Source organism: Sorex araneus, chromosome 5, assembly GCF_027595985.1.
Source record: "Sorex araneus isolate mSorAra2 chromosome 5, mSorAra2.pri, whole genome shotgun sequence".
NCBI lineage: Eukaryota > Metazoa > Chordata > Mammalia > Eulipotyphla > Soricidae > Sorex > Sorex araneus.
The window spans coordinates 93,578,170-93,604,383 of NC_073306.1; the positions used below are offsets into that span (position 1 = coordinate 93,578,170).

The 26,214-nt window shown below is 45.1% G+C and overlaps 1 protein-coding gene across 3 annotated transcripts in view; it reads left to right on the top strand.

Annotated features, from left to right (window-relative positions):
* Window positions 1–26,214, top strand: part of NGF (nerve growth factor) — an 81,168-nt gene that overhangs the window by 33,704 nt on the left and 21,250 nt on the right. Inside the window, exons 2-3 of one of the 3 annotated variants that reach the window (XM_004616235.2) lie at window positions 11,026–11,149; window positions 19,060–19,951. In XM_004616235.2, the coding sequence (XP_004616292.1) occupies window positions 19,072–19,794 (723 nt within the window). In that variant the 5' untranslated portion in view covers window positions 11,026–11,149; window positions 19,060–19,071 and the 3' untranslated portion in view covers window positions 19,795–19,951. Of the gene's footprint in view, window positions 1–11,025; window positions 11,150–19,059; window positions 19,952–26,214 lie in introns of those variants that run through there. The other 2 variants (XM_055139365.1, XM_055139366.1) reach the window with 2 other exon arrangements.

Below are 26,214 nucleotides of genomic sequence, written 5' to 3' on the forward strand. Positions count from 1 at the left end.
AGACAGTGACCTGTCCCTTTATTAAACAGATTCTGCAGGAGCAAGACGTAGCTGTAAGATGCGACTGTTCAATCATTTATTTGCTTGATTCAGTATGGAAACCCAGAAGAAGGCTATTCTCTTTTGTCTGAGTATCCTGATATTTTTCAGTGTAAGATTCTTATTCTTCCAGAAAAAATACCATTTCTTCTATTAAAAATAAAATTATTGTCTGCCTACAAATACAAAAACAAAACAAAGAGCATCAACAACAAAAAAGCCCACTAATGACACCAGCATCTTGCTCTTTACCTTGGACTCACTTCCATTGTCTGAAATGCTCACTGCTAAGAGAGCTTGAAGCCTGCACAATTGTGATTGAGTAATTCACACAGTTCTGAGAAATAAAGTCAACAATCCACAAATTGAATCCATTTCTCAATGCTCACCTACCAAGCTCCCCTGACATTTGATCACTTTGCAATTCTGTTCAGTGTTTATTGCTTTCTACTCATTCCTTAAACCAGAGTCATAACTTGGTAACTTCTTGTTGTAGACAGTGATAAACAGAGCAGGCAGAGAAAATGCTGTATATTTTGGACTAAAAATAAAATCATTAGGATACATTGCTATTCCTGGTGATTGGAATTTTTCTCTGGTTCTGATTAAGTTCAATAAGGATGTTATATCCAATGCTTTCCTGTAAATGTATGAGATGATATACTATTGCATGCCCATGAATGAAAATATTAACAGACTTCTCCTGGCTCAATCAGCCTCTTGCATGTTCTTCACACCCCAAAATAGAGAACCAATAGGGGGCCAAAGCAATAGTACAATGGGTAGTACAATGGGCAGAGTGCTTGCCTTGCTTGTGCCAACCTAGGTCTTACCTATCCCCTGTATCTATCCCATATGATCCCTGAGCTCCAGTAGGAGTGATTCCTGAGCAGAGAGTCAAGAGTAAACCCAGGCACCACTGAGTGTAACCCCAAAAACGAAAAGTAAAATAAAATTTCAACCAATAGAATCCTATCCCATTCCAGAATGAGCAGCTCCTGTCTTGCCTATTATTCCCTCCCCCACTGCCAACATGGTCTCACAATGCATAGCAAGTCCTTTTTTTTGCCACTGATTAATATTTATTTATTTATTTAAATTTTTATTTTTATTGAATCACTGTGAGATAGTTACAAGCTTTCATGCTTGGATTACAATCACAAAATGATCAAACACCCATCCCTCCACCAGTGCACATTCCCCACCATCAATATCCCTGGTATACCCCCCCTTTCCCACCCTCCCCCTGCCTCCATGGCAGATATATTCCCCATACTCTCTCTCTACTTTTGAGCATTATGGCTTGCAACACAGACACTGAGAGGTCATCATGTTTGGTCCATTATCTACTTTTGGCACTCATCTCCCATCCCGACTGATTCCTCAAGCCATCATTGTCTTAGTGATCCTTTCTCTATTCCATCTGCCTTCTCCCTCCGCTCATGAAGCAGTCTTCCAGCTATGGGGCAGTCCTCCTGGCCCTTGTCTCTACTGTCCTCGGGTGTCAGCCTCATGTGATGTCATTCTATACCCCACAAATGAATGCAGTCCTTCTATGTCTGTCCCTCTCTTTCTGACTCATTTCACTTAGCATGTCCATGTCTATCCATTTATAAGCAAATTTCATGACTTCATCTTTCCTAACAACTGCATAGTAGTTCATTGTGTAGCTATACCAAAGTTTCTTTAACCGGTCATCTGTTTTAGGGCACTCGGGTTGGTTCCAGATTTTGGCTTTTGTGAACAGTGCTGCAATGAATATATAGGTACAGATGTCATTTCTACTGTGCTTTTTTGCATCCTCAGGATATAGTCCAGAAGTGGTATTTCAGGGTCATCTGGAAGCTCAATTTCTAGTTGTTGTGTTTTTTTTTTTTTTACTATTTGGGTCACACCCAGTGATGCACAGGGGTAACTCCTGGCTCTACACTCAGGAATTACTCCTGGCGGTGCTCAGGGGACCATATGGGATGCTGGGATTCGAACCCGGGTCGGCCGAGTGCAAGGCAAACACGCTACCCGCTGTGCTATCACTCCAGTCCCTCAATTTCTAGTTTTTGAAGGACTGTCCATATTGTTTTCCAGAAAGGCTGGACCAGTCAGCATTCCCACCAACAGTGAAAGAATGTCCCTTTTTCCCCACATCCACGTCAGCACTGGTTGCTTTTGTTCTTTTGAATGTGTGCCAGTTACTGTGGTGTGAGATGATATCTCATTGTTGTTTTGATTTGCATCTCCCTTTTGATTAGCTATGTGGAGCATTTTTTATGTGCCTTTTGGCCATTTGAATTTCTTTTTTGAGAGAACTTCTGTTCATTTCTTCTCCCAATTTTTTGATGGGGTTGGAGGTTGTTTTTTTTTAATACAATTCTACTAGTGTCTTTGTATATCCTGGATATTAATCCCTTATCAGCTGAGTATTGAGTAAATATTCTTTCCCATTTTGTGGTCTCTTTCTGTATTTTTGTCTCTGTTTCTTTTGAAATGCGGAAGCTTCTTAGTTTGATGTAGTCCCATTTGTTTATGTTTGCTTCCACTTGCTTGGTCAGTGCTGTTTCATCCTTAAAGATGCTTTTAGCTTCAATGTCATGGAGAGTTCTGCCTACATTTTCTTCTACGTACCTTATAGATTCATGTCTGATATTGAGGTATTTAATCCACTTTTTGATCTGACTTTTGTGCCCAGCATTAGACAGAGGTAAAAGTTCATTTTTTTTGCAGGTAGCTATCCAGTTTTCCCAGCACCACTTGTTGAAGAGGCTTTTCTTGTTCCACTTCAAATTTCTTGCTCCTTTGTCAAAGATTAAGTGGCCATATATTTGGGAGTCTGTGACAGGATATTCAACTCTGTTCCATTGGTCTGCAGGTCTGTTTTTAGCCCAATACCATGCTGTTTTAATTACTACTGCTTTGAAGTAGAGTTTGAAGTTGGGGAAGGAGATGCCACCCATCTTCTTTTTTGAATAGTAACTCTTATCCAGAAAATTTATCAGAGTATAAGGAAATAGCTACATTTTAATGTTTTTAACTTGTGTAGTACCAAACAGCTGTAAATTCTAAGAATCTACTTTGTATGTCTCTATTTCCATGAGGAAAGTATTCCAGAATACAGTTCCTGCTGATTTAGAGTTTTTCAGTGAGGAAAGAGCATGGCTCAGGGATACCCTGAAGGTTGTATACAAGGACAATCTCATGACAGACATGTGAATCTTCTAGAAATTAGAAAATCAGCACAAGTATTATTAAAGCAATTAATACAAGAATAGAAAATATTTTGATTCCCACATAGACATTCACCGTATCACAGGAGCAGAAGTTGCCTCTAGGACAAAGTCCAGAGGAAAAACCTCACTACTTTGAATGGTCAAACATAAAAGCAATCCAGATGGAGGTACAAGGGGGCGATCACAAAGGACCTCCCTTTGCTTTGGGCTAATAAGTGAATGGAGGAACTTGGCATGTTTAATTTCATGCTGAGTTGAAATTTTCTTCTCTGTAAAATGAAACTAATATTGACCTCAGAATATTTTTTGAGAAGTACTTTAAAAGGGAATATCTAGAAAACCCTTACTTTTATATGTGGCACATGAAACACAGTAAACATATTTATCACTAATAGAGATGTTCTATTTGTTTTAGATCATAGTTTATGTTAGGTAAAGTACTTAACATGTCTTAAGTTACTATAATACATTTAATTTTCATTTAAAATATAGGCTATCGCTCCAGTCCAGGACTGGAGTGATAGCGCAGTGGGATAGGGCATTTGCCTTGCACGTGGCCAACACGGCCAACCCGGGTCGATTCCTCCATCTCTCTTGGAGAGCCTGGCAAGCTACTGAGAGTATCCCGCCCGCAGAACCTGGCAAACTACCTGTGGCATATTGGATATGCCAAAAACAGTAACAAAAAGTCTTACAATGGAGACATTACTGGTGCTCGCTTGAGCAAATCAATGAACAACAGGATGACTGCTATAGTGTTCAGGACAGGGAGATTGCCCCATAGCTGAATGACTGCTTCATGAGCGGAGGGGAGAAGGCAGATGGAATAGAGAAGGGATCACTAAGAAAATGATGGCTCGAGGAACCAATTGGGATGGGAGATGCATGCCGAAAGTAGATAATAGACCAAACATGATGACCCTCAGTGTCTGTGTTGCAAGCTATAATGCCCAAAAGTAGAGAGAGAGTATGAGGAATATTGTCTTCCATAGAGGCAGGGTGAGGGTGGGAAAGGGGGGGTATACCCGGGATATTGGTGGTGGGGAATGTGCACTGGTGGAGGGATGGTGTTTGATCATTGTGAGATTGTAACCCAAACATGAAAGCTTGTAACTATCTCATGGTGATTCAATAAAATTTAAAAAATAATAATAATAAATAAATAAATAAATAAAATATAGGCAGGTCTGTTCTTTCTTTTTTTTTAAATTTCATTGAATCACTGTGAGATAGTTGCAAGCTCTCATGTTTGGGTTACAATCATGGGCAGTTCTGTTCTTAAAGTGCCTCTCAAACAGTCTAATGGAGAGCACTGAGAAGGCCATCTCACCTACCTAGGCCTTTCCTCCCCTCCTCCTCACATTCAAACTCCCCATACTGGCATATTCATCCTGTAGCCCAGATAAGCGATCTGGAAATCTGAACAAGTAGATGGGGAAGAAGCACTGGCTGAGGCCTGGCTGACGCGTGGGCCAAGCCTCTTCCAGGGATAACTGGCAGGCCCACTTTTCTTGGCAGCCAGTCCAGGAGAGAGCCATAGTCAGGGACTAGCACTTAACTTTTGGGTAACTCCCTCTCTGACAAATAGAAGCCAATCACTGCCATGGAATAGAACTCATCAAAGAAGACACACTTCCTTCTGGAAGCTAGGGAGGAAGGTTCAGAAAGATTTTCCTCCTTGCAGCCACCTAAGTACAAAGTCCACCAGACTTTGGCAGTGAAGAAATAGAAAAACTCAAAGATGGTCAGCAAAAAATCACATACTTATTCTTTAAATACTGCATCAGGCAAATGGAAGAGCCTGTATTGTTTTAAGGACCCAAGCTATATAATACCTTATCTAACCATGTAGAGTGTGTGCGAGAGAGAGAGAGAGAGAGAGAGAGAGAGATCTCCTTGCAATAGTCATAGATATTCCTCTATTGAGAAAATCTTAGTGTCTTACCTGAATAATACCATCTGCATTATTAGAAACACACACACATTTTCTAGAAGAGAAAAAAAAGAATAAAAAACTTCTAGAGTGAGTGTCAGAATATAGTATAGTTGAGCAGAAAGGAAAAGAGGAATATTGGTTTCTAGACCCAGCTCTATTCACCCACTCAGTTGGAGATAACTTATACTAAACCATTTATTGAACAACTCAAAAAGAGACTAACTGATCCTTACTTGGACTCTCTCCTGGATCTGCTGTTTCTACTGATGACCAAAGATGCATTGGATAATATTGATCAGACTTCCCTGACTCCAGAAAATTCCTTAATCCTTTGCTGGTGGTGATGGTGGTGATGGTAGAGGTCCATGAGAATGGTAGTGGGCCTAATGGTGATGTGATAGAGGTGGTGGTGAGGGAAGTAATGATGTTTAGGGAGGTAATGGTGGCAGCAGAGGGTGTAAGTGATTACACTGTGGGTGAATGATGGTGAGGGCACGGTGGTGGTCACAGTGATTACAGAAGCAGTGCTGGTGATAATGAAGGTAGTGAACATTCTGCCAAACTCTATGGATCTCAATATGAGATTAAATGTGCATCACTACAGTGAGACAATTTAGAGCAGGGCAGACAGCAGACAAATAGAATACTTGGAGTCGACTTAATGAACACAACTACACAGAACATTTATGATAGTTCTCAACCTATTACCACACCTGCCTTTCAAGGTGATTCTGGGACAGAGCAAGCAAAACAAACACACTTAGGCAGACTTTTACTAATTCTGCTGGTTGTGAATTATTTTGTTTGGGTGTTCAGATTTATTTTTGCTTCATTTTAAAAATTCAATTGGCTTTTGATTTCTACCCACACTGGGCCCTTAAAGTTTCGATCTCTGTTTTGGGAATGTGGAAGTAAGGTGCAATAGAAGAGATAAATAGAAATAGTACAAAAAGAAGTTGGGGTCAAAAGTCCTGTACACAGATGGGTGGCAGCAAGTCAGGCAGAGAAGGAGCCTCTTACAGAGTATCCCCAAGTCTGGTTTATAAAGAGCATGAAAGGAACTGAGGTCAGCACCCCATTACACAGGATATTGAGATGTCCTGGGACAGAGCGAAGGGCTAGAGCCTGGTCTGGTGTTCATGGCCTAAAGGTTGTTGAGGTGGTCAGCCATATGCCTTCATTCCTGGCCACAGAGGGCAACACTCCCCTGGACATGGCCCAAAAGGCCTCCAGTGGTCTTGGAGAGGCAGCTCCCTCTCCAAGACCGGGTGCCAGAAATTTGGTTGATTCACAAAGAAAGAAGTGAAACACTAACAAATGGTTTTCATTATCATCACACAGCCTCCGCCCTTGTTCTCTAAGTGCACTTTGCTTTTTTATTTCTTTTTTTCATCTTTTCATGGGCTGTAACTAAACAATGAGGTGATTGCCATCCCCATGGATTGTGCAATGTAACCAGCAGCTGGACTAGACCAAAGACTTCTCCAAAGAACTTCTGGACAAGAAAAATAAGCAAAGCTAGGAGGAAGGAGGAATTTGTTTTGCCAACACCTATATGGACATTAAGCATTTGAGCATTGTTATGAAGGGGAGAATGAGGGGTTACTGGGACCTATGACACTTGGTTCTCCAGCAGTGCACCTGTGAGCCCCCAGAGAGGCCTTTTCCTTCTTAAACCAAATAAGGCATTATGAAAGAGAAGGGGGGGTTCTCCCAGTGACCTAGGAATATACACCAGGACCACTTGCTATTCTCTAATGTCCTATGAAACAATGATTTACTCTGGTTGAAACCAGGTATGAAGAAATTTTTCATTCTGGTCAATAAACACTTGCCAGTGTCTCTGGGGAGCACCTCCTAGAAAAGTATCTATGATCTCTGGAAGACCACAAACCGCAGAGGCCCGAATTTGTACCAAATCACCAATTAACCAAGCATGAATCTGAACAGGAGGATACCTTGGTGCTGTCATGGAGTGACCAAGGTTCCTGGCGAGAAACAATCCTAGTGAAGAAGCTCCCCGAGCACAGGGACAGAGAGAAGTGGCTTGTTTCCCTTCTGCCCGTGACGTGGATGGAGAAGGACAGTTCAGAAACAAGCATTTCCATTACTCAGCATCTCTGTTGCAAGTCCTTGTGGATAATCATCCCACAGCTGCAGATGGGTGTCTACACGTGCACTTGGCCCACGTGCGGGGGTTCCTGCCAGGCCAGGCAGATGGGGGCACAGGACAGACAGGAGGCATTTCTTTCCAATCTGTACTCCAGTTTCTTATTAACTGCCAGATTTTAGCCAAAATTCTTTAATGATGTTAATAACAATGACTGATGCTTATAGGGTTCCAGTTAGGTGCCAGGCACTAGGCTAAATGTTTTGCCTAATCCTCATAATAACCAAAGGCAGCGTTATTGTCTTTGAGAAAGGACTCAGAGGCTCAGAGATGTTCAGCTACTTGCTGCAGGTCACAGGGCTAGTGAGTGCTGGGGGCTGAAAGCAACCAGCCCCAGACCTTGGGGCCTCATTTGGAGTTGTTTGTCAAGGCAAACAACTGGATGGCACAGTCACTAGGAGTCCTTTCTTTATAGGGCTAGCAGTAAGCAATTATATCAAATCAAATCAAGTTCCAGAATAAGGTCATTTATAGTTCTGACTCTTGCATATGCAAACTTACTTATTTGGAAGGAACAAACTTAGTGACTGCTCTCTCTCTCTCTCCCTGTATTTCCCTCCCTCCCTCTTCCTCCCTCCCTCCCTCCCTCCTCTCTCTCTCTCTCTCTCTCTCTCTCTCTCTCTCTCTCTCTCTCTCTCTCTCTCTCTCTCTCTCTCTCTCTCTCTTTCTCTCTGTTGGGGGAGGGGATTGAGTGGAGAAAAATCTCTGGCCTCATTATTGGAATTTGTGATTTCCACAATGTTCTGGGTCCATGGAGATAAAAGCACTCTGCAGATCTCTTGTTAGTGCTGGAGCAAATTTCCCCAGTGCAGTTTTCCTTTTGTCCATGAGATCTTGGTCAAATGAAACCCCAAAGATGAAACAGTAAAAGATTGGAAATGTTCTAAAATACGATTACATGACAATCAAGTGACTTGAGACATGGTAGCAGGTTTTCATCACCCCTGACCTTTCCTCCTGAAATAATGAAAGAGTTAGATGAAATCCCTTACCAATATCTTTAAAATACCCATCAAATAGCTCATGATTAGAGTTAAGCTTCCCGATGACATGACATTCCCCATCAAGCATGTTACCATATGGGAGGAGACCTTTGAAGGCTATGATAGTTATTGCCAGATCCAGGAAGTTACTAAAACAGCACTAGGTCCCCTGACAAACTGACACAAGGAAGTAATTGATCTTAGCCTCAGGTTTCCTTGGATTTGCATGTACTACGTGCCCAGGCAATGCTGGGCTGAGTTATCTCTTTCATGCCTTGAGTCAGATTTTCTGTGTGTGAAGCGAGCAGACAAGCTAAGAAATGTCACTGCAGAAGAGCCAGCGAGCTGCAGAAGGTGGCAGCTGTCACTCCAGGGTGGTGTGTCATGGGAAGGCTCCTCATGAGGCCCTCCTGGGACTCAGTTTCCTACCAGTGTGTGCTCCATGCTGGCTGCTCCTGATTTAAGTTTCCATGGTGCAGGCAATTGGGGCAGTGAATCTGACGTTGACGTGCCTCGATGTCACTTAAGGGTGACATTTTACTGGGATCCCTATGTTCAAGTAGCTTAATTCATCTCTCATTCCCCTTTGATGGAAACTTGGCCTGATGACCCTTTCAAAGATTCTGGGATACTGTGTTTCTGTGAAGCTGGGATGTTTTTCTGGTCCTTTTTCAGGACTATGGATCTTTCACTTGTTTTAATTTCTGAAGTTACATCTGAATTGCATTATAGACTTATGTGTGGTAAGATTTCTTGACCTGTTATTGCTTGGAAAACATACCACACACAGGGGAGAAGGCTAGCTCAACAAGAACTGAGGGCATTTAATCCTATAAAGCAAATAGAGTAAAGGGCTTGCTGGGGACTTAGAATTCACTGTAATGTTTTGTTTGTATTCATGAATTAGATCCCAGGTTGTCATCTGAGGACTGGAGTAGGGGTGGACAGTTAAGACCTCAGTAGGTGCTGGTATGATGGGCTGTCATCCCAAGAGTGCCCCTCACCCCAATATTTCCCTCCACTCTTAGATCCAAGTGTGGGAACAAGAGACAGCTTAAGGCCAAAAGTCTAGCTGAAATGATTCTTTTTTCTTGTGGTTTAGGGGTCAGCCAGCTGGAGCCAAGAAGATGTTTTCTTAGGGTCACAGAAAAGTTTGAAAAATGATTGGATTGTTTTTGGCACATGAATGAAGATGATAGATAGAGCAGTAGTACAAATAAGTGCATAGGCTATACTGCAGAGCCTGTTATTTATTTATTTGTTTATTTATTTATTCCATTTATTTCAAGTTGCTTGCTCAGCAACTTGGGTTTTTTGTTTTTTGGTTTTTAACCTCAAGGTCTTTGCACTTGTTCCTTTTTCCTGGAATGTTCCTTTACTTGTTCCTTTCTCATTCTTCACATCTCAACTTGAAGGTTACTTCTTCAGAGAATTCTTCTATGAACGGCCTGTCTAAAGTGACCGCTTTGCTGGGGGTCTTATTTCTTTTAGGGCATGCAACCAAGATACTGCTAATAGCTTGATCATCTCCAGGAGACACCAAGTTCTGTGAGGGCATAGAGCTTTATTGTCTTCTCCATTACAGTATCTCCAGCACTGGCATCTAGCAGGCACTCAGGAAACCTTGATGAAGGGATCAGTAAGATGTATGTATAATGTTTATTGAATTGAGAGGGGGTCTGGAAACCTTCCTAGGATTCTAGAAATGACAACCTAAATCAGACTCAAATTTCATTTTTAAAAAAATAACTGAAATTCTTTCATTACAATGCTATTAATAATAGTTTTTCATGCCCATAAACCCAATACCAGCACATCACCAGAATGGCCCCTCCCCAGTCCCCTTCCTCCCAATTCCCTGCCATATCAAGTGTGTGGATCAATTTTCCCATTATGTTGCCTTTATAACTTTCTTGCTACCTTGCTATGGATCAAGAAATTGTCGCATATATTCACAATTGAATACTACGCAGCTCTAAGAAAGAGCAAATTTGCAGCAACATGGATGGAACTAGAGACTATCATGCTGAGTGAGATTAGTCAAAAGGAAAGGGATACATGCAGAATGATCTCTCTTATGTGGAATTAGATTCTTCTCCTTGTATCTTCTTTATGATTTCTGATTCCTAAAGCCTGATCTTTGGCATGGTGCTCTGGGAGTCATACCAAATTCTCAAAGGGCGCATCAGTATTTGTCCAGAAGTAGGGATATCTTCTTTGTTGCCATTGCTCATCTGGATTTCTTTCAATGTGCCAACCGATTCTCCATTGGTGAGACTTTTCCTTCCATATAATTTATCATAGGCTGGTCCAGAGTCAGATCTACTATATTTGATTGTGTGTCACGTAGAATAAATTCCATTTGGATTAGAATCAGAACTCTGGCTGGAGGTTGAGAGCTACCATCTGCACATAAACGGCACTATGTAGCAGAAACCAGGAGCTGTGCCCCAGAGCAAGAGGCAGGTGACACCATGGGTCTTTAAAAGGTCAGTTCCCTGGCAATGCCAGCAGCAGACTCCGGGCTACATCCTGATGCTCTTAAAATCCCTGACCTTGGGGTAGTGGGGTTTATCCTGTTGGCAGTCCCTCCCCTTCTGCCCAGGTAAAGCTATCCACTTGCTAGAGAAGGTGGTGACATGCCCATCTCATGCTGGGCCTCTCCTCCTACAGTATCCAGGCCCTTGGTTGTGCAGTCCAGAGGACTGGATGGCATGCTGGACCCAAGTTTGGCTCAGCATCAGGGCCCAATAGCGGCTTTTCCAAGGGAGCAACTTTCTGTCCTGGGAACTCTGAGGTAAGCACCTGAGGAGATTCTGCTCCACAGTTCTTGGGTCTGGGGTTTTAAGGAGGCTGGAATGAGCCCCAGGCTAAGGAAGAGAGGGAAGGCTGGGAGGGAAAAGGCACCTCTTAGTGAGCCAAACTGTGACTCTATTAGCTGCTGGTAAAAAGAAGCCCCTGGGCTTCTTGGGGCACCACAGCACAGGACATGAAAACCAGAGGGTCTAGTCTGATGGTTCTTCCATCCAGCCTTGGGGAAGTCTGGCATGTGACCTTGTGTAATCTGAATACTCTTGGCCCTCATGGGGACTAGGGGGAGGGAGTGACAGAGCTGGAGCCTGAAGCTGCTTTGCCTTCTGCCTCCCCAGCTGTGAACTGTAGTCATTATGGGCACTTCCTGCTCCTCTGTTCCTTCATCTGCAAATTAAGAATGCCTACCTCCAGATGCTTTGTGCTGGTTAATGTGACAACGTGCCCAGGAAATCTCAGAAAAGATAATTAGAATCTCACCTCAATCATTTTTTGAGGTGTCTTTTAAGAATCCAGACCAAAAGGCAGGAGAGACAATGCACTTGCCTTACATGCAGCTGAGCCAGATTCAGTCTCAGTGCATGGTCCCCTAAGCACTGTCAGGGGTTACTCAAGCAGAGTGCCAGCAATAACCCATGAGCATTGTCAGACATATTAAATAGTAATCATATTCACAATAATTATAGTAATACAAACTTGGACAGAATTAGAGAGAGCTTACATTTAGAGCACACCCATGACTGACATGTAGGCTGTGAGGCCACAACTCTGATCCTAGGATCACAGGCCCAGCCTGACAGCACCACTAGGTATAGATATGGTAACCCTAAGCAACAAACCATCAGCTCCTCACAAACCTGGTAGCCTTTGAGCACTGAGTGATCCAATAAAAGCAAAGAAAAAACAGTTTGGATTCATCAATTATTCCCCATTCACTCTGGAATAGAGAATGGAACCACAGAGGGGAGTGGGGCTTCCTCTGCTCGTGCTTTCTCCCATGGGCTTTTCAATCAAGCTGACAGGACCATATGAGCCAGATACAAACCCAGTTAGGTGCCCAGCATTTCCCTGGGAAGGTAGCACTGTGCCCAGAATCTCTAAGAGGACTTTTTTCTTTTGAAGTCAGAGGTTGAGTGAACATAGCCCAGGACACTATCAAGCCTCTCTAGCAGGCTGAGAAGCCGCAGCATCAACCTGTGAGCCCTATCATTCCAAGTCACCATTGGCCACCTAAAGGTTATGCTTCTCCTCTGTAACACTCAAGAACTTGCTTGAGATGGTTCTCGAAATGTGAGCCCCAGACCAGCGGCTGCTGGAAACTTAGGGAACATGTAGATTCTCAAATCTTCCACCCCTCACCCCACTCCCAAACTGAATCAGAGACTTGGGGTGTAGGGGGAGTGCCCTGGAAACTGGTTAGGAATGTCTCCAAGAGACTGGGATACAATTACATGCACTTGATCATGGCCATCTTTTCTTATGGCCTCTAAGGGGGCCAACTTGGAGCAGTCCCAGAGACCAGGGTTTGATTCTCCCCAAAACTTTCTTTGCTGCAGCCTCCCAGGTACCTTCTTGGGGAGTGGAGGAGCCACAGGGTTCCTCCCAGGCTCCACACAGGCCCTGGCAGCCCAGGGTCCAGTCTTCATGGTGCAGATGGCAGTTTCCATTCGGAGCAGAGGTCCAGGGTACAAGAAAGGCCCCTTGACCCACTTCCAGTGCGGCCAGCAAGGCCCTTGCATTTCCTCTTCCAGAAGAATTTCCTCTCTGATAACACTGGTGACCCTGGTTGGCTGATCCCGTCTCTCCACCCACACTCCCTCACAACTCCTGGCAACGACCTCATATGCCAGGGGTTGGTTCTCTTGTTCCCTCCTACAATGCTCAGCAAAGGCTGGGTGCCCAGACTCCCCAGCCACCATTCTAGGCTTGTCACTGAGCTCTATCCAGCAGCTTTCTCACCTATGCAGGGCAGCCAGAATCTGGGTGATAAGCACCATGCAGGCCATTTCTCTGCCATTGGAGTGTGTGTACCACTGGGAAGGCACAGAACATTGCCATTACCAATGGGAACTGGTCACAGACTAAAAGACATTTGTCACTCTTCCTGGGCGGAGGACAGGACAAATGCAGAACTTCCAAACCTTCAGCAGAACAGGATCCTTCTCACACCCAATCCACAAGCACAGAACTTTGCTTTGAGAAGCCCCAACTAAAGTGTTTTGAAACAAAGGCTTAAAAACAAAAGTTAATGATTAAATGATATACATACCCCCCTAATTTACTTCACTTAGGGAGAGGATCTTCCTTTGTAAACTGTCTTTCTGTGTTACATCATTAGATTAGAAGACACATTGGGTTTTTTTTAAATTTCTTTTTTAGCTACTTATTTTCTTATTTTCATTCGTTCATATTTTTGGATGGGAGTCTTCCAAGCAGTGCTCAGGAAGCTTGGGGGGCCTTCCTGGTGATTCTCTGTCAATGAGCCACTGATTCAATGAGGGCTGAGGGTGTGCAGCTAGGGGTTACCCAAGGCACCCCAGGCTGCCTCCAGTGATGCTTAGGGAGCCAGGTGGTGGCAGGTCTTGAACCAGGCCCAGCTATATATTAAGGCATGCACCTTGACTTCTGCTCTACATCTCCATCTCTCAGATGATTTTTCAAAAGAGTAATAGGAAGCGTGTTACTATGAATAATAAGTTAAATATTCTTTAAACATTTTTCATCAAAATTCTGAGACACATATTTGGCACATTTTCAAATCTCCCTGAAACAATCTGCCCGTAATGCAAATCTCCACTACCACAACAGGTCCCAAGACCACCTGGTATCTTGACAAGGAATGAGATGAAACATTTAACTTTCAAACCTTTTTAAGGTCCATTTGGCAGAGCTGAAAGAGTAATAAGCAGAGTAAAAACTTAATTTATTCAATTTACTTTTAAAATTAAATCATTGTGAGATACACAGTTACAAAGCTGTTCATACTGGGTTTCAGTCATACAATGTTCCATTCTCGTCCCTTCTCCACTGTACATTAGAGTGGAAAACTTTAGACTATTTCAACCCAGAAACTGTGAGAGTCAGAAGCAACTTTCAATATGGCATCTCCAGTGGAGAAACCCCAGAGCTCGGAAGGACAGAGATTGTTCCTCATCGTCCTTAACTCTCAGGGTATTCAGGCATCTTGACACCACAAAGAGGACTTTTCTATTTTCAGGGACTTTGCTCACCAGGTAGGAGACTCTGAGAACACAATCACCCAAAGAAAAGCATTCAAGAAATGCATTTGGAAATCGAGAGCACTTGTATTAAGAGAACAGGAAGAGGGCTCTAAAAGCAGAGACGTTGGGTAGAGAAAGCCCTGGGGAAGGGCAAGAATGAGAATGCCTGGTCCAGAAGAGCCTGGACCCGGAGCAGTGGTGGGGAAGCTGAGAGCAAGCACTACCTGTCAATTCTGCTTGCCTGGATTGTTAACCATGAGAGAGGAGGAGAAGGAGGGAAAAGCCTGACTGTGGCACTTCACAGTCCCACTGAATCCTCAGTAACTGAATCCTCACTAGAGTCTGTTCAGGGAGATGCCATTAGGACAGGGCCCTTAGAAATTAAATGGGGCAGCCAGGGAGAAGAGACACAGGAAGAAGGACGTCATTCGAGAGATTGGTCCATGACAAGAACCAGTAACACAGAAGTGAGAGTCGAAAATCAGTTCAAGAGATGCTTCTAAGAGTCAGGGATGTAGCTACATAGGCAGGCATGTGCCTTGCATAAGTGAAACCATGACATTCGAGAGCCAGAATCATGCACACACACACACACACACACACACACACACACTCACATCCCCCGTGAAATCTCTCTAAAATAACATTATTTTCTTGATAGCAAGGGCTGCTACTGAAGTAGCCCCAAAGAGGGGGATGGAGATCTGATCTCAGGGATAAGCTGAGGCTTAACTTTATTAATTTGGTAAATAAAGGAAAGGTGGTCCCTGGAGCAGAAAACAGAAAACATGAAAAAATATTTAGGAAGATGGAAAGAAACATTTATAGGAAAGACCAGTGGCACAACATGTGGTCTAGAAAGGAATCACTGCTGTTGAATAGAGGAGGTGTGAGAGGTGATAGTCCTAATGAGGATTATAGTGTGAAGATTTGGACTTTGGTGTCTGGCATTTAATACATAAGAGCAGTCCATCTGGAAACTTGAGGTTCAGCACCAGCTTTCAGAAGAGAAGCTATAGAGGCAACTTCACTTAAATTGCAGCAGCCTCCCAAAGGGGAGCCTGAGATAGATCCCTTATTTATTATTCATAGAATCAATAAAGTGTAAGTTTAGTCCTATTTCTGGTTCATTTTTTTGTTTGCTACTTTAAGTCTGTTAAGTAAGTGTTCTAACTTCTGGTCATAGGAAGTAGGGAGTAGAATGTCCCTTATCATCCAAATCCTAAGTTTTAGTACTTTTTTAAAAAAAATTCTATCTTCAAATTCTGAGTTGCTGATTTGGATATGAAGGAATGAATTTTAGTTTTATTTCATATCCCTTCCTTCACCTCATTAAAAATGTCTATGCTTATGAGAAGAAATGAACTAGGAATAAAAGTTTGCTGCCAGCTGAGCATGTAAGAGTTGGCTGGTCACTATCTCAGGCCCATCATCCAACGAGACCAGTGATGGACAGAGTGCAGATATACCTCCATTTCCAGTGCACAACAGGCTGCATAAATGCAGCAAACACAAATATTTTTTCAAAGTTACCAAAGGGAAAAGAATTTGGTGGCTATATTCTTGGTGTCTCACCAAAAAGCTGTCTGGTTCCACTGAATAAAAGTACAGTGTTGAAAAGGAGCTAGCATTGCTCTAAAACAGATTAAGAATGTAGTATGTGGCCAGACACACAAATTCCAGAAGAAACCAAGCACCATGGTTTTGGTTAAGGAGCTTGGTTAAGGAAACATTAAGGCGCTTGGAAAGAAAGAAAGAAAGAAAGAAAGAAAGAAAGAAAGAAAGAAAGAAAGAAAGAAAGAAAGAAAGAAAGAAAGAAAGAAAGAAAGAAAGAAAGAAAGAAAGAAAGAAAGAAAGAAAGAAAGGAAGAAAGGAAGGAAGGAAGGAAGGAAGGAAGGAAGGAAGGAAGGAAGGAAGGAAGGAAGGAAGGAAGGAAGGAAGGAGGGAAGGAAGGAAGAAAGAAAGAAAGAAAGAAAGAAAGAAAGAAAGAAAGAAAGAAAGAAAGAAAGAAAGAAAGAAAGAAAGAAAGAAAGAAAGAAAGAAAGAAGGAAGGAAAGAAAGAAGGAAAGAAAGAAGGAAAGAAAGAAGGAAGAAAGAAAATTCTCTGGCCTTCCCAGTTACCTCTCTGTTCCTTCTTTTTTCCTCCTTCCTTCCTTCCTTCCTTCCTTCCTTCCTTCCTTCCTTCCTTCCTTCCTTCCTTCCTTCCTTCCTTCCTTCCTTCCTTCCTTCCTTCCTTCCTGTCTTCCTTTTGAGAATCTACTATCTGCCACACCCTTCACATATTTCTAGAAATAGTAAAATGCAAATATCAAGGCTCCTAAAATGCTCTCAGAAAGACAGATATAGAAAGGATTCTTCATATACAAGACCCCTGAATGACAGGGTTGAGGGGATTCGCTACGTAGACGGATGAGACCCAGTCCTGCCCTATGGGACCTTGAAGCTAGTAGGAAGAAAGGAAGAAATGAAAGAGTCCTGATAGAGGTATACACACACACACACATCCTGTGTCAAGAAAAACATGAGGTGTATTAAGACAGGAAATCAGTAGCAAGGTAATAAAAGAAGACAAAGATTTTGACAAGGAAGATTGGAGGAGGGGGATTGAAAATTAACTGAAATCTTTTAAGCCTTAATCTATTTAATCTTAACCATACCTCAATGAAGGTTATTGCCTGCTGCTTTTTTGTCAATGAAAGAACCAAGATTCAGAAACATTAAGGTGCTTGCCCTCAAGTAGCCTACTTAGAAATCCACTGAATGACAGGTTTACTAAGCCAAGGCCCTAAGACCGATGGAGAGTTATTTTCATTATAATGATTTTGTAGGAGAAAACGCACACACAATTCACCCACTCACACACACACACACTAACTTTTGATGGGGATAATCCAGAAGGAGGTTGCATCTGTCAGGCAGAAGAGTAGATGGGGAGCGGAAGAACCTACAGAAAGGGAAGAGAGGTGAAAGAAGAAATAGAAGTGGGTTTTCATCATGCTCTTTAGGGGGAGCCTCTGATCCTACCAGAAAGATCTGGAGATGCTTTCTCGAGAAGTCACGTACTGTAAATACACAGACTTGCACAGGGCTTCCCAAACATCAGCTCAAGACAGAGCTAAATTCACAATTACTTCCCCTCTGGGAAGGATAAGGGCTGGGGTGGAGTTTGGGAGGTGCAGATGGTCATTGATAGGCAACTTGGATGGAGCAGAAGCCATGCCTAGTATGGACATGACCTAAAGGGGCTGGTAGTGTCTCTTGAGGACAGAAAGATTTCGGTCAGTTTCTTATACTCACATAAAAGAAAATAATAGAAAGAAAATACATGCTTAAGGGAGGGAGGAGGGAACCAGAGATAATACATGGGTAAGGTACTTGAATTGCCAGTGGATCACCTGGCTTCAAACACTGGCACCATATTTGGTTCTCCAAGCACTACCAGGAATAAGCCTTGAGCACCACTGGCAAAAAGTGAAGCAGAAGAAAAGTTGAAAGGAGGTGAAGTGATATGCATGATATCCTTTCAGCAACAATATTACAAATCAGAGTGCCTAAAAGGAAAATGTGGGGGGGCAAGAGAGAGAGAGAGAGAGAGAGAGAGAGAGAGAGAGAGAAAGAGAGAGAGCCAGAGAGAACTCATGAGTGAGAGAGAAAAAAATGTGTCTGCTATAGAGGCAGGCTATGGGGACAGGCAGTGGGGGCTCTGGCAGGGGACAGAAGGAAACTGAGGACATTGGTGGTGAGAAATGTGGACTGGTGAAGGGGTGGATGTGGAACATTGAATGACTGAAGTTCCATCATGAACAACTTTGTAACTGTATATCTAGCAGTGCTTCAATTAAAAAAAGCAAGAGCAAAGGGGAAAAGGGAACAGATGGACTGACTTAGTAGGTGGGCAGATTCCAGTTGTACATCTGATGTAGTGTTGTGTTTGTGAAGTTTGACCTGAGAGTTCATTTCCTCCTGGATCATTTTCCTTATATATGAAGGGGAAAGGTGACAGCCTAATAGCTCACCAGCCAGACTGAGGCAATTCAAAGAGAATGCAGTTGAAAGGTGTAAATGTGCCTCACAAGGCAGAAACCCTCTCGGTGCCCCTTTGCCATGTGAGGCTGGTGGCTGCAGGAGTGCACTAGGGCAAGGTCTAGCTAGGTCAACAGCAACTGAATGCTTTGTGGATTTGTGATAGGAGTCTAAATAGCCACCCCCTCCCCATTTATGGGCTGAAGAGGGTGTATCAGACCTTGGAGCCAGCAACTCTTCCAAGACCTTTGGAGGGAGGTGCAGAGGGACACAGCACTGAGGAGCGGTGTCAGAGCCATCACTGGTGGACAGGCAGGAGAGTAAAGATGCTCCGAATTTTTGCCATATAACAAGACAGCATCTCAAAGTCCTGGCCCTTCCTGAGACCCGTGGACGGGTGCCAATGGGTGCCTCCAGGTGCTCCAGGTGCCTCCACAGGCATCTTCTGCCTTTTGTCCCTGTGTCATTGCAGATACCTCCTTCACTCTCAGAGGTGTCCCAGGTGGCCGACTGCAGGCACTGCCATAGAATCCCAGCTGAAACCACCTTGTGGCTCATGGTTCTCTTGGGAGGTACATCCTGGGAGCCAGAACCTGCCTTTGGTGCACACATATCACCCCCTGAAATAATCCTAGTTTCTGTTTCATTCCAGGTGCATAGCGTAATGTCCATGTTGTTCTACACTCTGATCACAGCGCTTCTGATTGGCATCCAGGCAGAACCACTGGCAGAGAGCAATGTCCCAGCAGGACACACTATTCCCCAAGCCCACTGGACCAAGCTTCAGCATTCCCTTGACACAGCCCTCCGCAGAGTCCACAATGCCCCAGCAGGGGCGATAGCCGCCCGGGTATCTGGACAGAGCAGCAACATCACCGTGGACCCCAAACTCTTCAAAAAGCGCAGACTGCATTCTCCTCGTGTGCTGTTCAGCACCCAGCCACCCCCACTGTCTGCCGACTCTCAGGATCTGGACTTAGAGGCTGGCAGCACCTCCCCTTTCAACAGGACTCACAGGAGCAAGAGGTCGTCCCACCCCATCCACCAGCGGGGCGAGTTCTCTGTGTGCGATAGTGTCAGCGTGTGGGTCGGAGACAAGACCACAGCCACAGACATTAAGGGCAAGGAGGTGATGGTGTTGGGGGAGGTGAACATCAACAACAGTGTCTTCAAACAGTACTTTTTTGAGACCAAGTGCCAAGTGCCCAATCCTTCAGACAGCGGGTGCAGGGGCATCGACTCCAAGCACTGGAATTCCTATTGCACCACCACACACACCTTCGTCAGGGCTCTGACCATGGACGACAAGCAGGCGGCCTGGCGGTTCATCCGGATCGACACAGCCTGTGTATGTGTGCTCAGCAGGAAGACAGGGAGAAGAGCCTGAGCCCCACACCAGCCCCACTCTCCTCCAGCCCCTCCACACGCTCTTGGGCCCCTCCCTACCTCAACCTGTAAATTATTTTAAATTATAATGATTGCATGATAATTTATAGTTTATACAGTTTTTAAAAATCATTATTTATTAAATTTTTGGAAGCATCTGATGGGTCAACACTTCAGTCATTCTCCCCTCAAATCCCTCCCCACCCCAGATTTGTAAATCCTGGGGGGCTGCAGGGTAAATCGTACATAGCAGCCCCTAGATTTCTCTTAGGCCCACCTATCACCTCAGCCCACACCAGCCAATGGTGCCCCTACAGAGAAGGTTGGTGCACTTCAGACTAGGCGGGAGTCAGTGGGGTTGCCACGCTAGTCAGCATTCAAGAGCAAAGCTCCCAACTCCTCATTACCTGCCTCGTGGCCTTGATCCACAGCCTGATTGCTCTACTCAAGGACATTCGAACTGGCCCACCAGAAGCAGGTCTCTGCTGGGCACCCCCTGCACACCTCCCAATTCCAGACTGTTTCACGAGGAATCAGTTTCTGGAGAGGAGGAAATTTGCACTCAAACCTTGTGTGCCTAGCTTGTTTCTAGAGGGGAGGTTGGCTTTTGTTTGCTGAAGAGGAAAGAGATGTCATTAAATAATGGGAGATTAGCCACAGCTGGCCTGACTTCCAGTTGAGTGGCCTAGTACTAATGACTGCTCTTCTGTCTGTCCTTCAGAGGCTTGTAGCAGAAAGACTTCCTAGCCTGAGAGAACACAGGCCTGAAACACTCTGTTCCCCACCCCCATGCCAGCCACCCACAGCACCTTCTGACTGCTGTGTTCAGGGAAGCCCGGTGCTTGCTAAGAAAGAATTCTCTTATTCCTAAGAGGGTAACTTCGAGTAGCGGCTTGAAGCAGACAGTAGTAGTGGGTTCTGCAGAGAAGATAGTTGGAGGAGAAAGACAAAATATATAAGTGGAGACAAAGGAAGTTGGGAAGACAGGTAGGAGAGGTGGGCCAAGGGGAAAGGAACAGAGGTTAATGCTCCTCTCCTCAAGGGGAGGCACGGTGAGAGAGAAAGGAGGGCAGAGTATGTGAGGAGAGGAAGCTCAGAAATACAACATGGTGAAGGGTGGTGGCTCAGCAACAATGATTTTAGCAAGGCCTTAGAGAGAGATGGAGGGGACTCTAGTACATACTACGTTGCCGGTAGCACCTTCCCCTACAACTTTTTTGGTATGTATAAGACTCTGTGTGTGTGTGTGTGTGTGTGTGTGTGTGTGTTTTCCTGAAGGAGTGATTCCCCCACCCCCACCATTGCCTAGACCAGAGTACTTACCTGAAATATTGAAATAGAAATTTTATTTTTTCTGGCTATCTTTTTCCTCCCCAGTATGAAATGCCTACTTAGTTTATTGTTGTTGTTGTTGTTGTTGTTTTTATGAGAACAGACCTAAATTGTCCCCATATTAAAAAAATAAATAAATAAAGCCCAACAGTCATATCCCCCCACTCTGTAACTCCCCCAACTCAGGCTCCCACTCCTGCAGAGAGGACAAATTAGAACCACAGAGCACTTTGGCATGAGAAATCATTGATTAGGGCTCCCACATCCCAAAATGCGCCCTGGCTTTCCTATCAAGGAAGGTTACTGTATCCGGAATTAAGATTTATGTTCAAGAAACATCAACCAGAACATTCTATGCTAAGATTCCTGGTCAGCTAGAGGCTTCAGGAGGGATACCTCCCACAGGCCTGTTGTTTCTGGTGGTTTTTTGTTGGTCCAGCTTCCTGGCCCCTCTTACAAACAGTTCTGGGGCCCTTTCTCCCAGGGTTGGACAGGCCTACTGGAAGGCAGGTGTTCTGGAAGCTCTCCACCAGGAGTGCCCTGAGAGCTGCTCCCAGGGCAGGAAGACGGGACACCCAGACAAGATCCCAGGGCCAGCCTAGAGGAGAGGGTGAGCTGAGGAACACTTGGCAGTGCCTCTCCCCCACCACATCCCTGCCTGCCCCAAGACAACACTTGCTCTAGGCAGAGGCGCCAGAGCGCAGCATGGGGGCCAATGTTCTCACACACAGTGAGGGGATGTCAGTCAGCTGGAGCACTCTGAGCAGTCCAAAAACAACCCGAGCCTGGGGCTCTCTGCCACGGACTCTGCCCCCGTTACAGGCAGGGCTCGGCTTTCAGCCCCACAAGAACCACATCTCCAAAGGGCAGATTGGGTCAGGAGGCCTTCACACTGGGACACTGACAACAGCCCACCCCAGTCTGCAGCTGGGCGCCCACCCGCATCACCTTCCCCAGCACACTAAGCTTTCCTGCCCCACTCCTACACGTCCCTTCAGCTAGGTCCTTTGCCTGCAGGCGACCCTCCCAGGCAAACCAGAGAGCCTGAGTGTGAACAGCAGGGCGCTGCTAGCCTGCCTTGGTTTGCTCTGGTCTGGAACTCATGGCATTAGGGTGCCCGTTCAGAGTCCAGGTGTGTCCCTGGGAGCCCCGTCCTCTGTGTGGCACCCTCCCTCTGCTTCCCTGACCACCCAAGGCTGCTTGCATTCCCCTGGAACACCCAACATTTCTTCTCCTTTCTCCTTGCACCAGAGTAGCTTTCTCCACTGCAATATGAGAAAGAGCTTTCTCCCCTGACACCCAGTGCACTTCGGATCTCTTTGTTCTTGGAGAAAGAACACAGTTGGACAGAAGACTTTAGTGGACATGGGGCACCCAGAAGCCCCTTCAACTGTGTTTACTGTAGGAAAGCACCATCTCTGTTGGCATCATTTACTGTTTATTGGCAGGTTGGAATGCGACAGTGGGGAGCCCAGTGTCCCAGGGTAGGAAGTAGTGCTCAGAGGATACAAATTTAGAAGCTCCGCAGAAGCAGAGGGTGTTCTAGACCCAGCTCTCCTGGTTTCTATCAGTGCAGTGTTGGCAAGCCACAGCTCCTCTCTGACCTTGGTTCCTGCAGCTGGGAAATGAAAATAATCATCCCTAGAGCCGTGGTTATGAGCACGAAGAAAAATCAAGGGTTGGAAAGGAATTAGTCAAAGCTTATGCAAGTGTCAGGCAAAGCAATTTATTCCACACTGAATTCCTGTGTTGACTGTAGCAAAGCACCATCTCTGTTGGCATCATTTATTGTTTATTGGCAGACGCACAGACTGGGCAAAGAAAAACTCTCTCGTCTGTGGACACCACGAGATCTGGGCATGGCAGAGCCAGGCTCTAAGTGAGGCAGACAACTTTGCAGCTCCAGAGTCTTCTGGAACCTGGGCTAAGCTCAGGAAAGCCCTCCCATTCTCGACATCCTACTGCACAAACTTGGAAGTCAGACGGTCAGGTCCTTCTATTGAGATTCTGGCCACATTTCTCAGTTTCTTCATCAATGAAGTGGGGAGAAGAATGCACTTTTCTCAAGAGGTTGGAAGAAATCATTAAATGAGATCATATATGTAAAGAGACACAAGCATTTGGTATGGAAGAAGCAAACAATACATTTTAGTTTTGAAATATAGATTATGGTCTGGAGAGATGGCTCAAAGGACTAGAGACATTTGGCATGCAAGAACATAAGGTTTGCACCCCACTGTTGCATGGTCCCCTAGCTCTGCTGGGAGTGGCACCCCTCACCCCTGAGTGAGTGCAGCCCTGTCTATGGAATAGTCCTTGAGCATTTTCAGGTGTAACCCCAAAAGAAAAAGAAAAGCAGAATTGACAGAATCCCTGAAAGCGGAGAAAGGTGTTCCTGTTGGAGGAAGGTGCTTTTCAAAAAGATAAGGAGGGACCTGGAGCACAGTGGGTAGGCCATCTGCCTTGCCTGTGGCTGACCTGGGTTCAAACCCTGTCACTTCATATTGTGCCAGGAGTGAACCCTGAGTGCAGAGCCAGGAGTAAGCTGTGAGCACTGCAGGGTGTGGGGCATCACCTCAAAAAATAAAAAAAGGGATAAGGAGGATGCTGCACAATTTTGTAGCTATGCCATCTGTTCCTCCTATGTCTCACAAGCGTTACCCCACCAGTGCTCTATGTGGCCGCGCTCTGAGCAAGCCTCTCCAGTCTCAAATTAAAATACCTCAGAGAAAGCAGAAAGCTGTGCTTGCCTTTTTGCTTGCTTCACAGCCAGAGAATTGCTCCAGGGTTCTCTGGAAAGTGATTACTCCCCCGGACCTTGGCAAGTTTATAAACCATTGGCTCTGAGCATGTCCACGTGTCAAGCACGTGGGCTCTGTTTTGCTCCAACTCACTCAGGCTGCAGCTGACAAGCTCTGACCTTCTCAAAGTTCACCTGGGTTTGTGAAGATGGCTCAGGGGACCTGGAGCCAAGATTAATTGACAATGGCCCTCCCCCCGCAGCAGTGGGAGAAGACTCCCCCTAACCCAGGATTGCTCCTTAAAATCATGCTCCATCTGGGTCCCCTCAAAACCTGGACCCTATCCTGCGTGGAGAGGAAATGCAGTCTGCCTCTTGAGACAGCATTCAGTTGCCATCTTATTCTTCACCCCTTTCCCCAGTCTGTCTCACCTGCGGTACCAATAGATAAATTTAGGGTCTGGGAGACAGATGGCAACTGAGTTCTTCCTGAGACTACTGTGGGAGGTCTTGCACATGGCGTTCAGAGATGGGGGCTCAGTCAAGCAAGCACACCATGAGCTCCCGCCCTAGCCTCCCCACTAGCTGGGTTGAGTGATCTTGGACAAATTACCTTGTCTCTCTGCACTTCAGCTCTCTTATACGGAAAGGGGATGATTATACTAGAGCTTACTTTGTTGATTTCTCAGGCACTTAGTCCAGCGCTTGACACATAATAAATTGTTGTATAAAACCTATGTAAATATACACACAGCTATATAGACTTATGTTCCCACATAGAGACTCAGCCTACAAGAGCCCCTTGGCACTAAGAAGCAGACAGAAAGTGCACACTGGACACTCACAGGCCCCCAAACACAGAATCACATATGAGTTGAGACAAGTAAATACACCGGATGATATCTATAGTGATAATAAGGAGCAACCAGGTAGAAAAGGTTAACCAGGAGAGATTTCCTGACAGAAACACATTAGAACAATGTCTAGATAAAGGAGCTGAGTGATATTGCTGTTTGTGCTGGGACTACTTTTGGATTTACAAACAAGGTCAAATCCATGCAAGACGTTGCCCAGTCTGGGCAGGATAGAAAAAAGAATTGCTTTTCTTCTTTCACTTCATTCTGACCTACAAAACTGGCAAAGGAACTAGCTTCTCCTGCAACCTCAGGGCACTTGAAAAAATAACTGTGAAAGCTTGTGGATAGACACAGAACATCTTTGTGTTCAGACTAAATGCCCAAGAGCTAGTCAAACGGCTTCTGAAGATGGGCCCTCCAACTTATCAGCTGGCTTTGCTTGACCCTCTACAGTAGTAGGAAAAAGAGTTACATGGAGTGGGTAGCAAGCACCCCTGGCTCTGGGGCAGCCTTGGGTTGGAGACCTGCTTAATGCCTCAGCTAGCAATTGGTGCCACGGCTAACTGCTGTCTCCAGCACACCAGCCTCTTCCCCTTTATCTTGCCCTCACCATTCCTTTCACTTTGACATCATGAAAGTGCAACTTGTGCACTGTCTCGAGGTTGCATATGATAATTGGAAACATGTGTCTAAGCTGGCACCCCTTCAAAGGACTCTAGCGCTCTGACTTCGGCTGTCTCCTGATTGCAACAGCAATCCCTCGAGCTGGCTTTCCAGCCTTCACATTCTTCCAGCTGTACCTTAGTGTTAACTCTTGCCAGGAGAAGCGGCTGCAAGCAGAGCTCATTCCACAGGGTCTGTAGAGGCTGCCAATGATGATTCCCAAGTGCACAGCAAAGGCATCGGACATGGGTCTGGGCTCTACCTTTTCAACTCTGGTCTCAAGTGTCAATGAGTCCGTGTTCCTTTATGCAGAAATGGTGCACTGACAGCTTAATATCAAGGTGAGGCTTGGCTCTCCTGGGGAGCTGCCTGGATTCTCAAGGGATTTAATGTGGGATCCTCACTAATTCAGCAGGGCGGATTTTGTGAGAAAATACCCTGCTGAATTTCTTCACCAGGAGACTCTTTGGAAATGCAAAATGAATGACTGTTCACCTCTCTAAGTTCCCAAACTGACTGAGAGGTCAAAGTGGCTCCGTCTGTGAACTTGGCAGACACCAACTACACGTCTTTCACATGAAGATGCTCTGCGTGGGCGCTGTACAGACCGAAAATGCCCTGGCATTCAAACTGGAGGCTGAACAGATTTGGCACTTTAAGCTTTCAGTCTTGGTATAACCACATGCCACAGACCCACAGCACAGGGCACAGATTTCAACACTCCTGGTGTGAGCAACAGCTGACCAGACCCCTCACTTTGGCTTCCACCTGCTGTCATGCCTGTCTCATCCTGACTGTTCCCAATTCTCAACCTCATGCCTCTGACCCG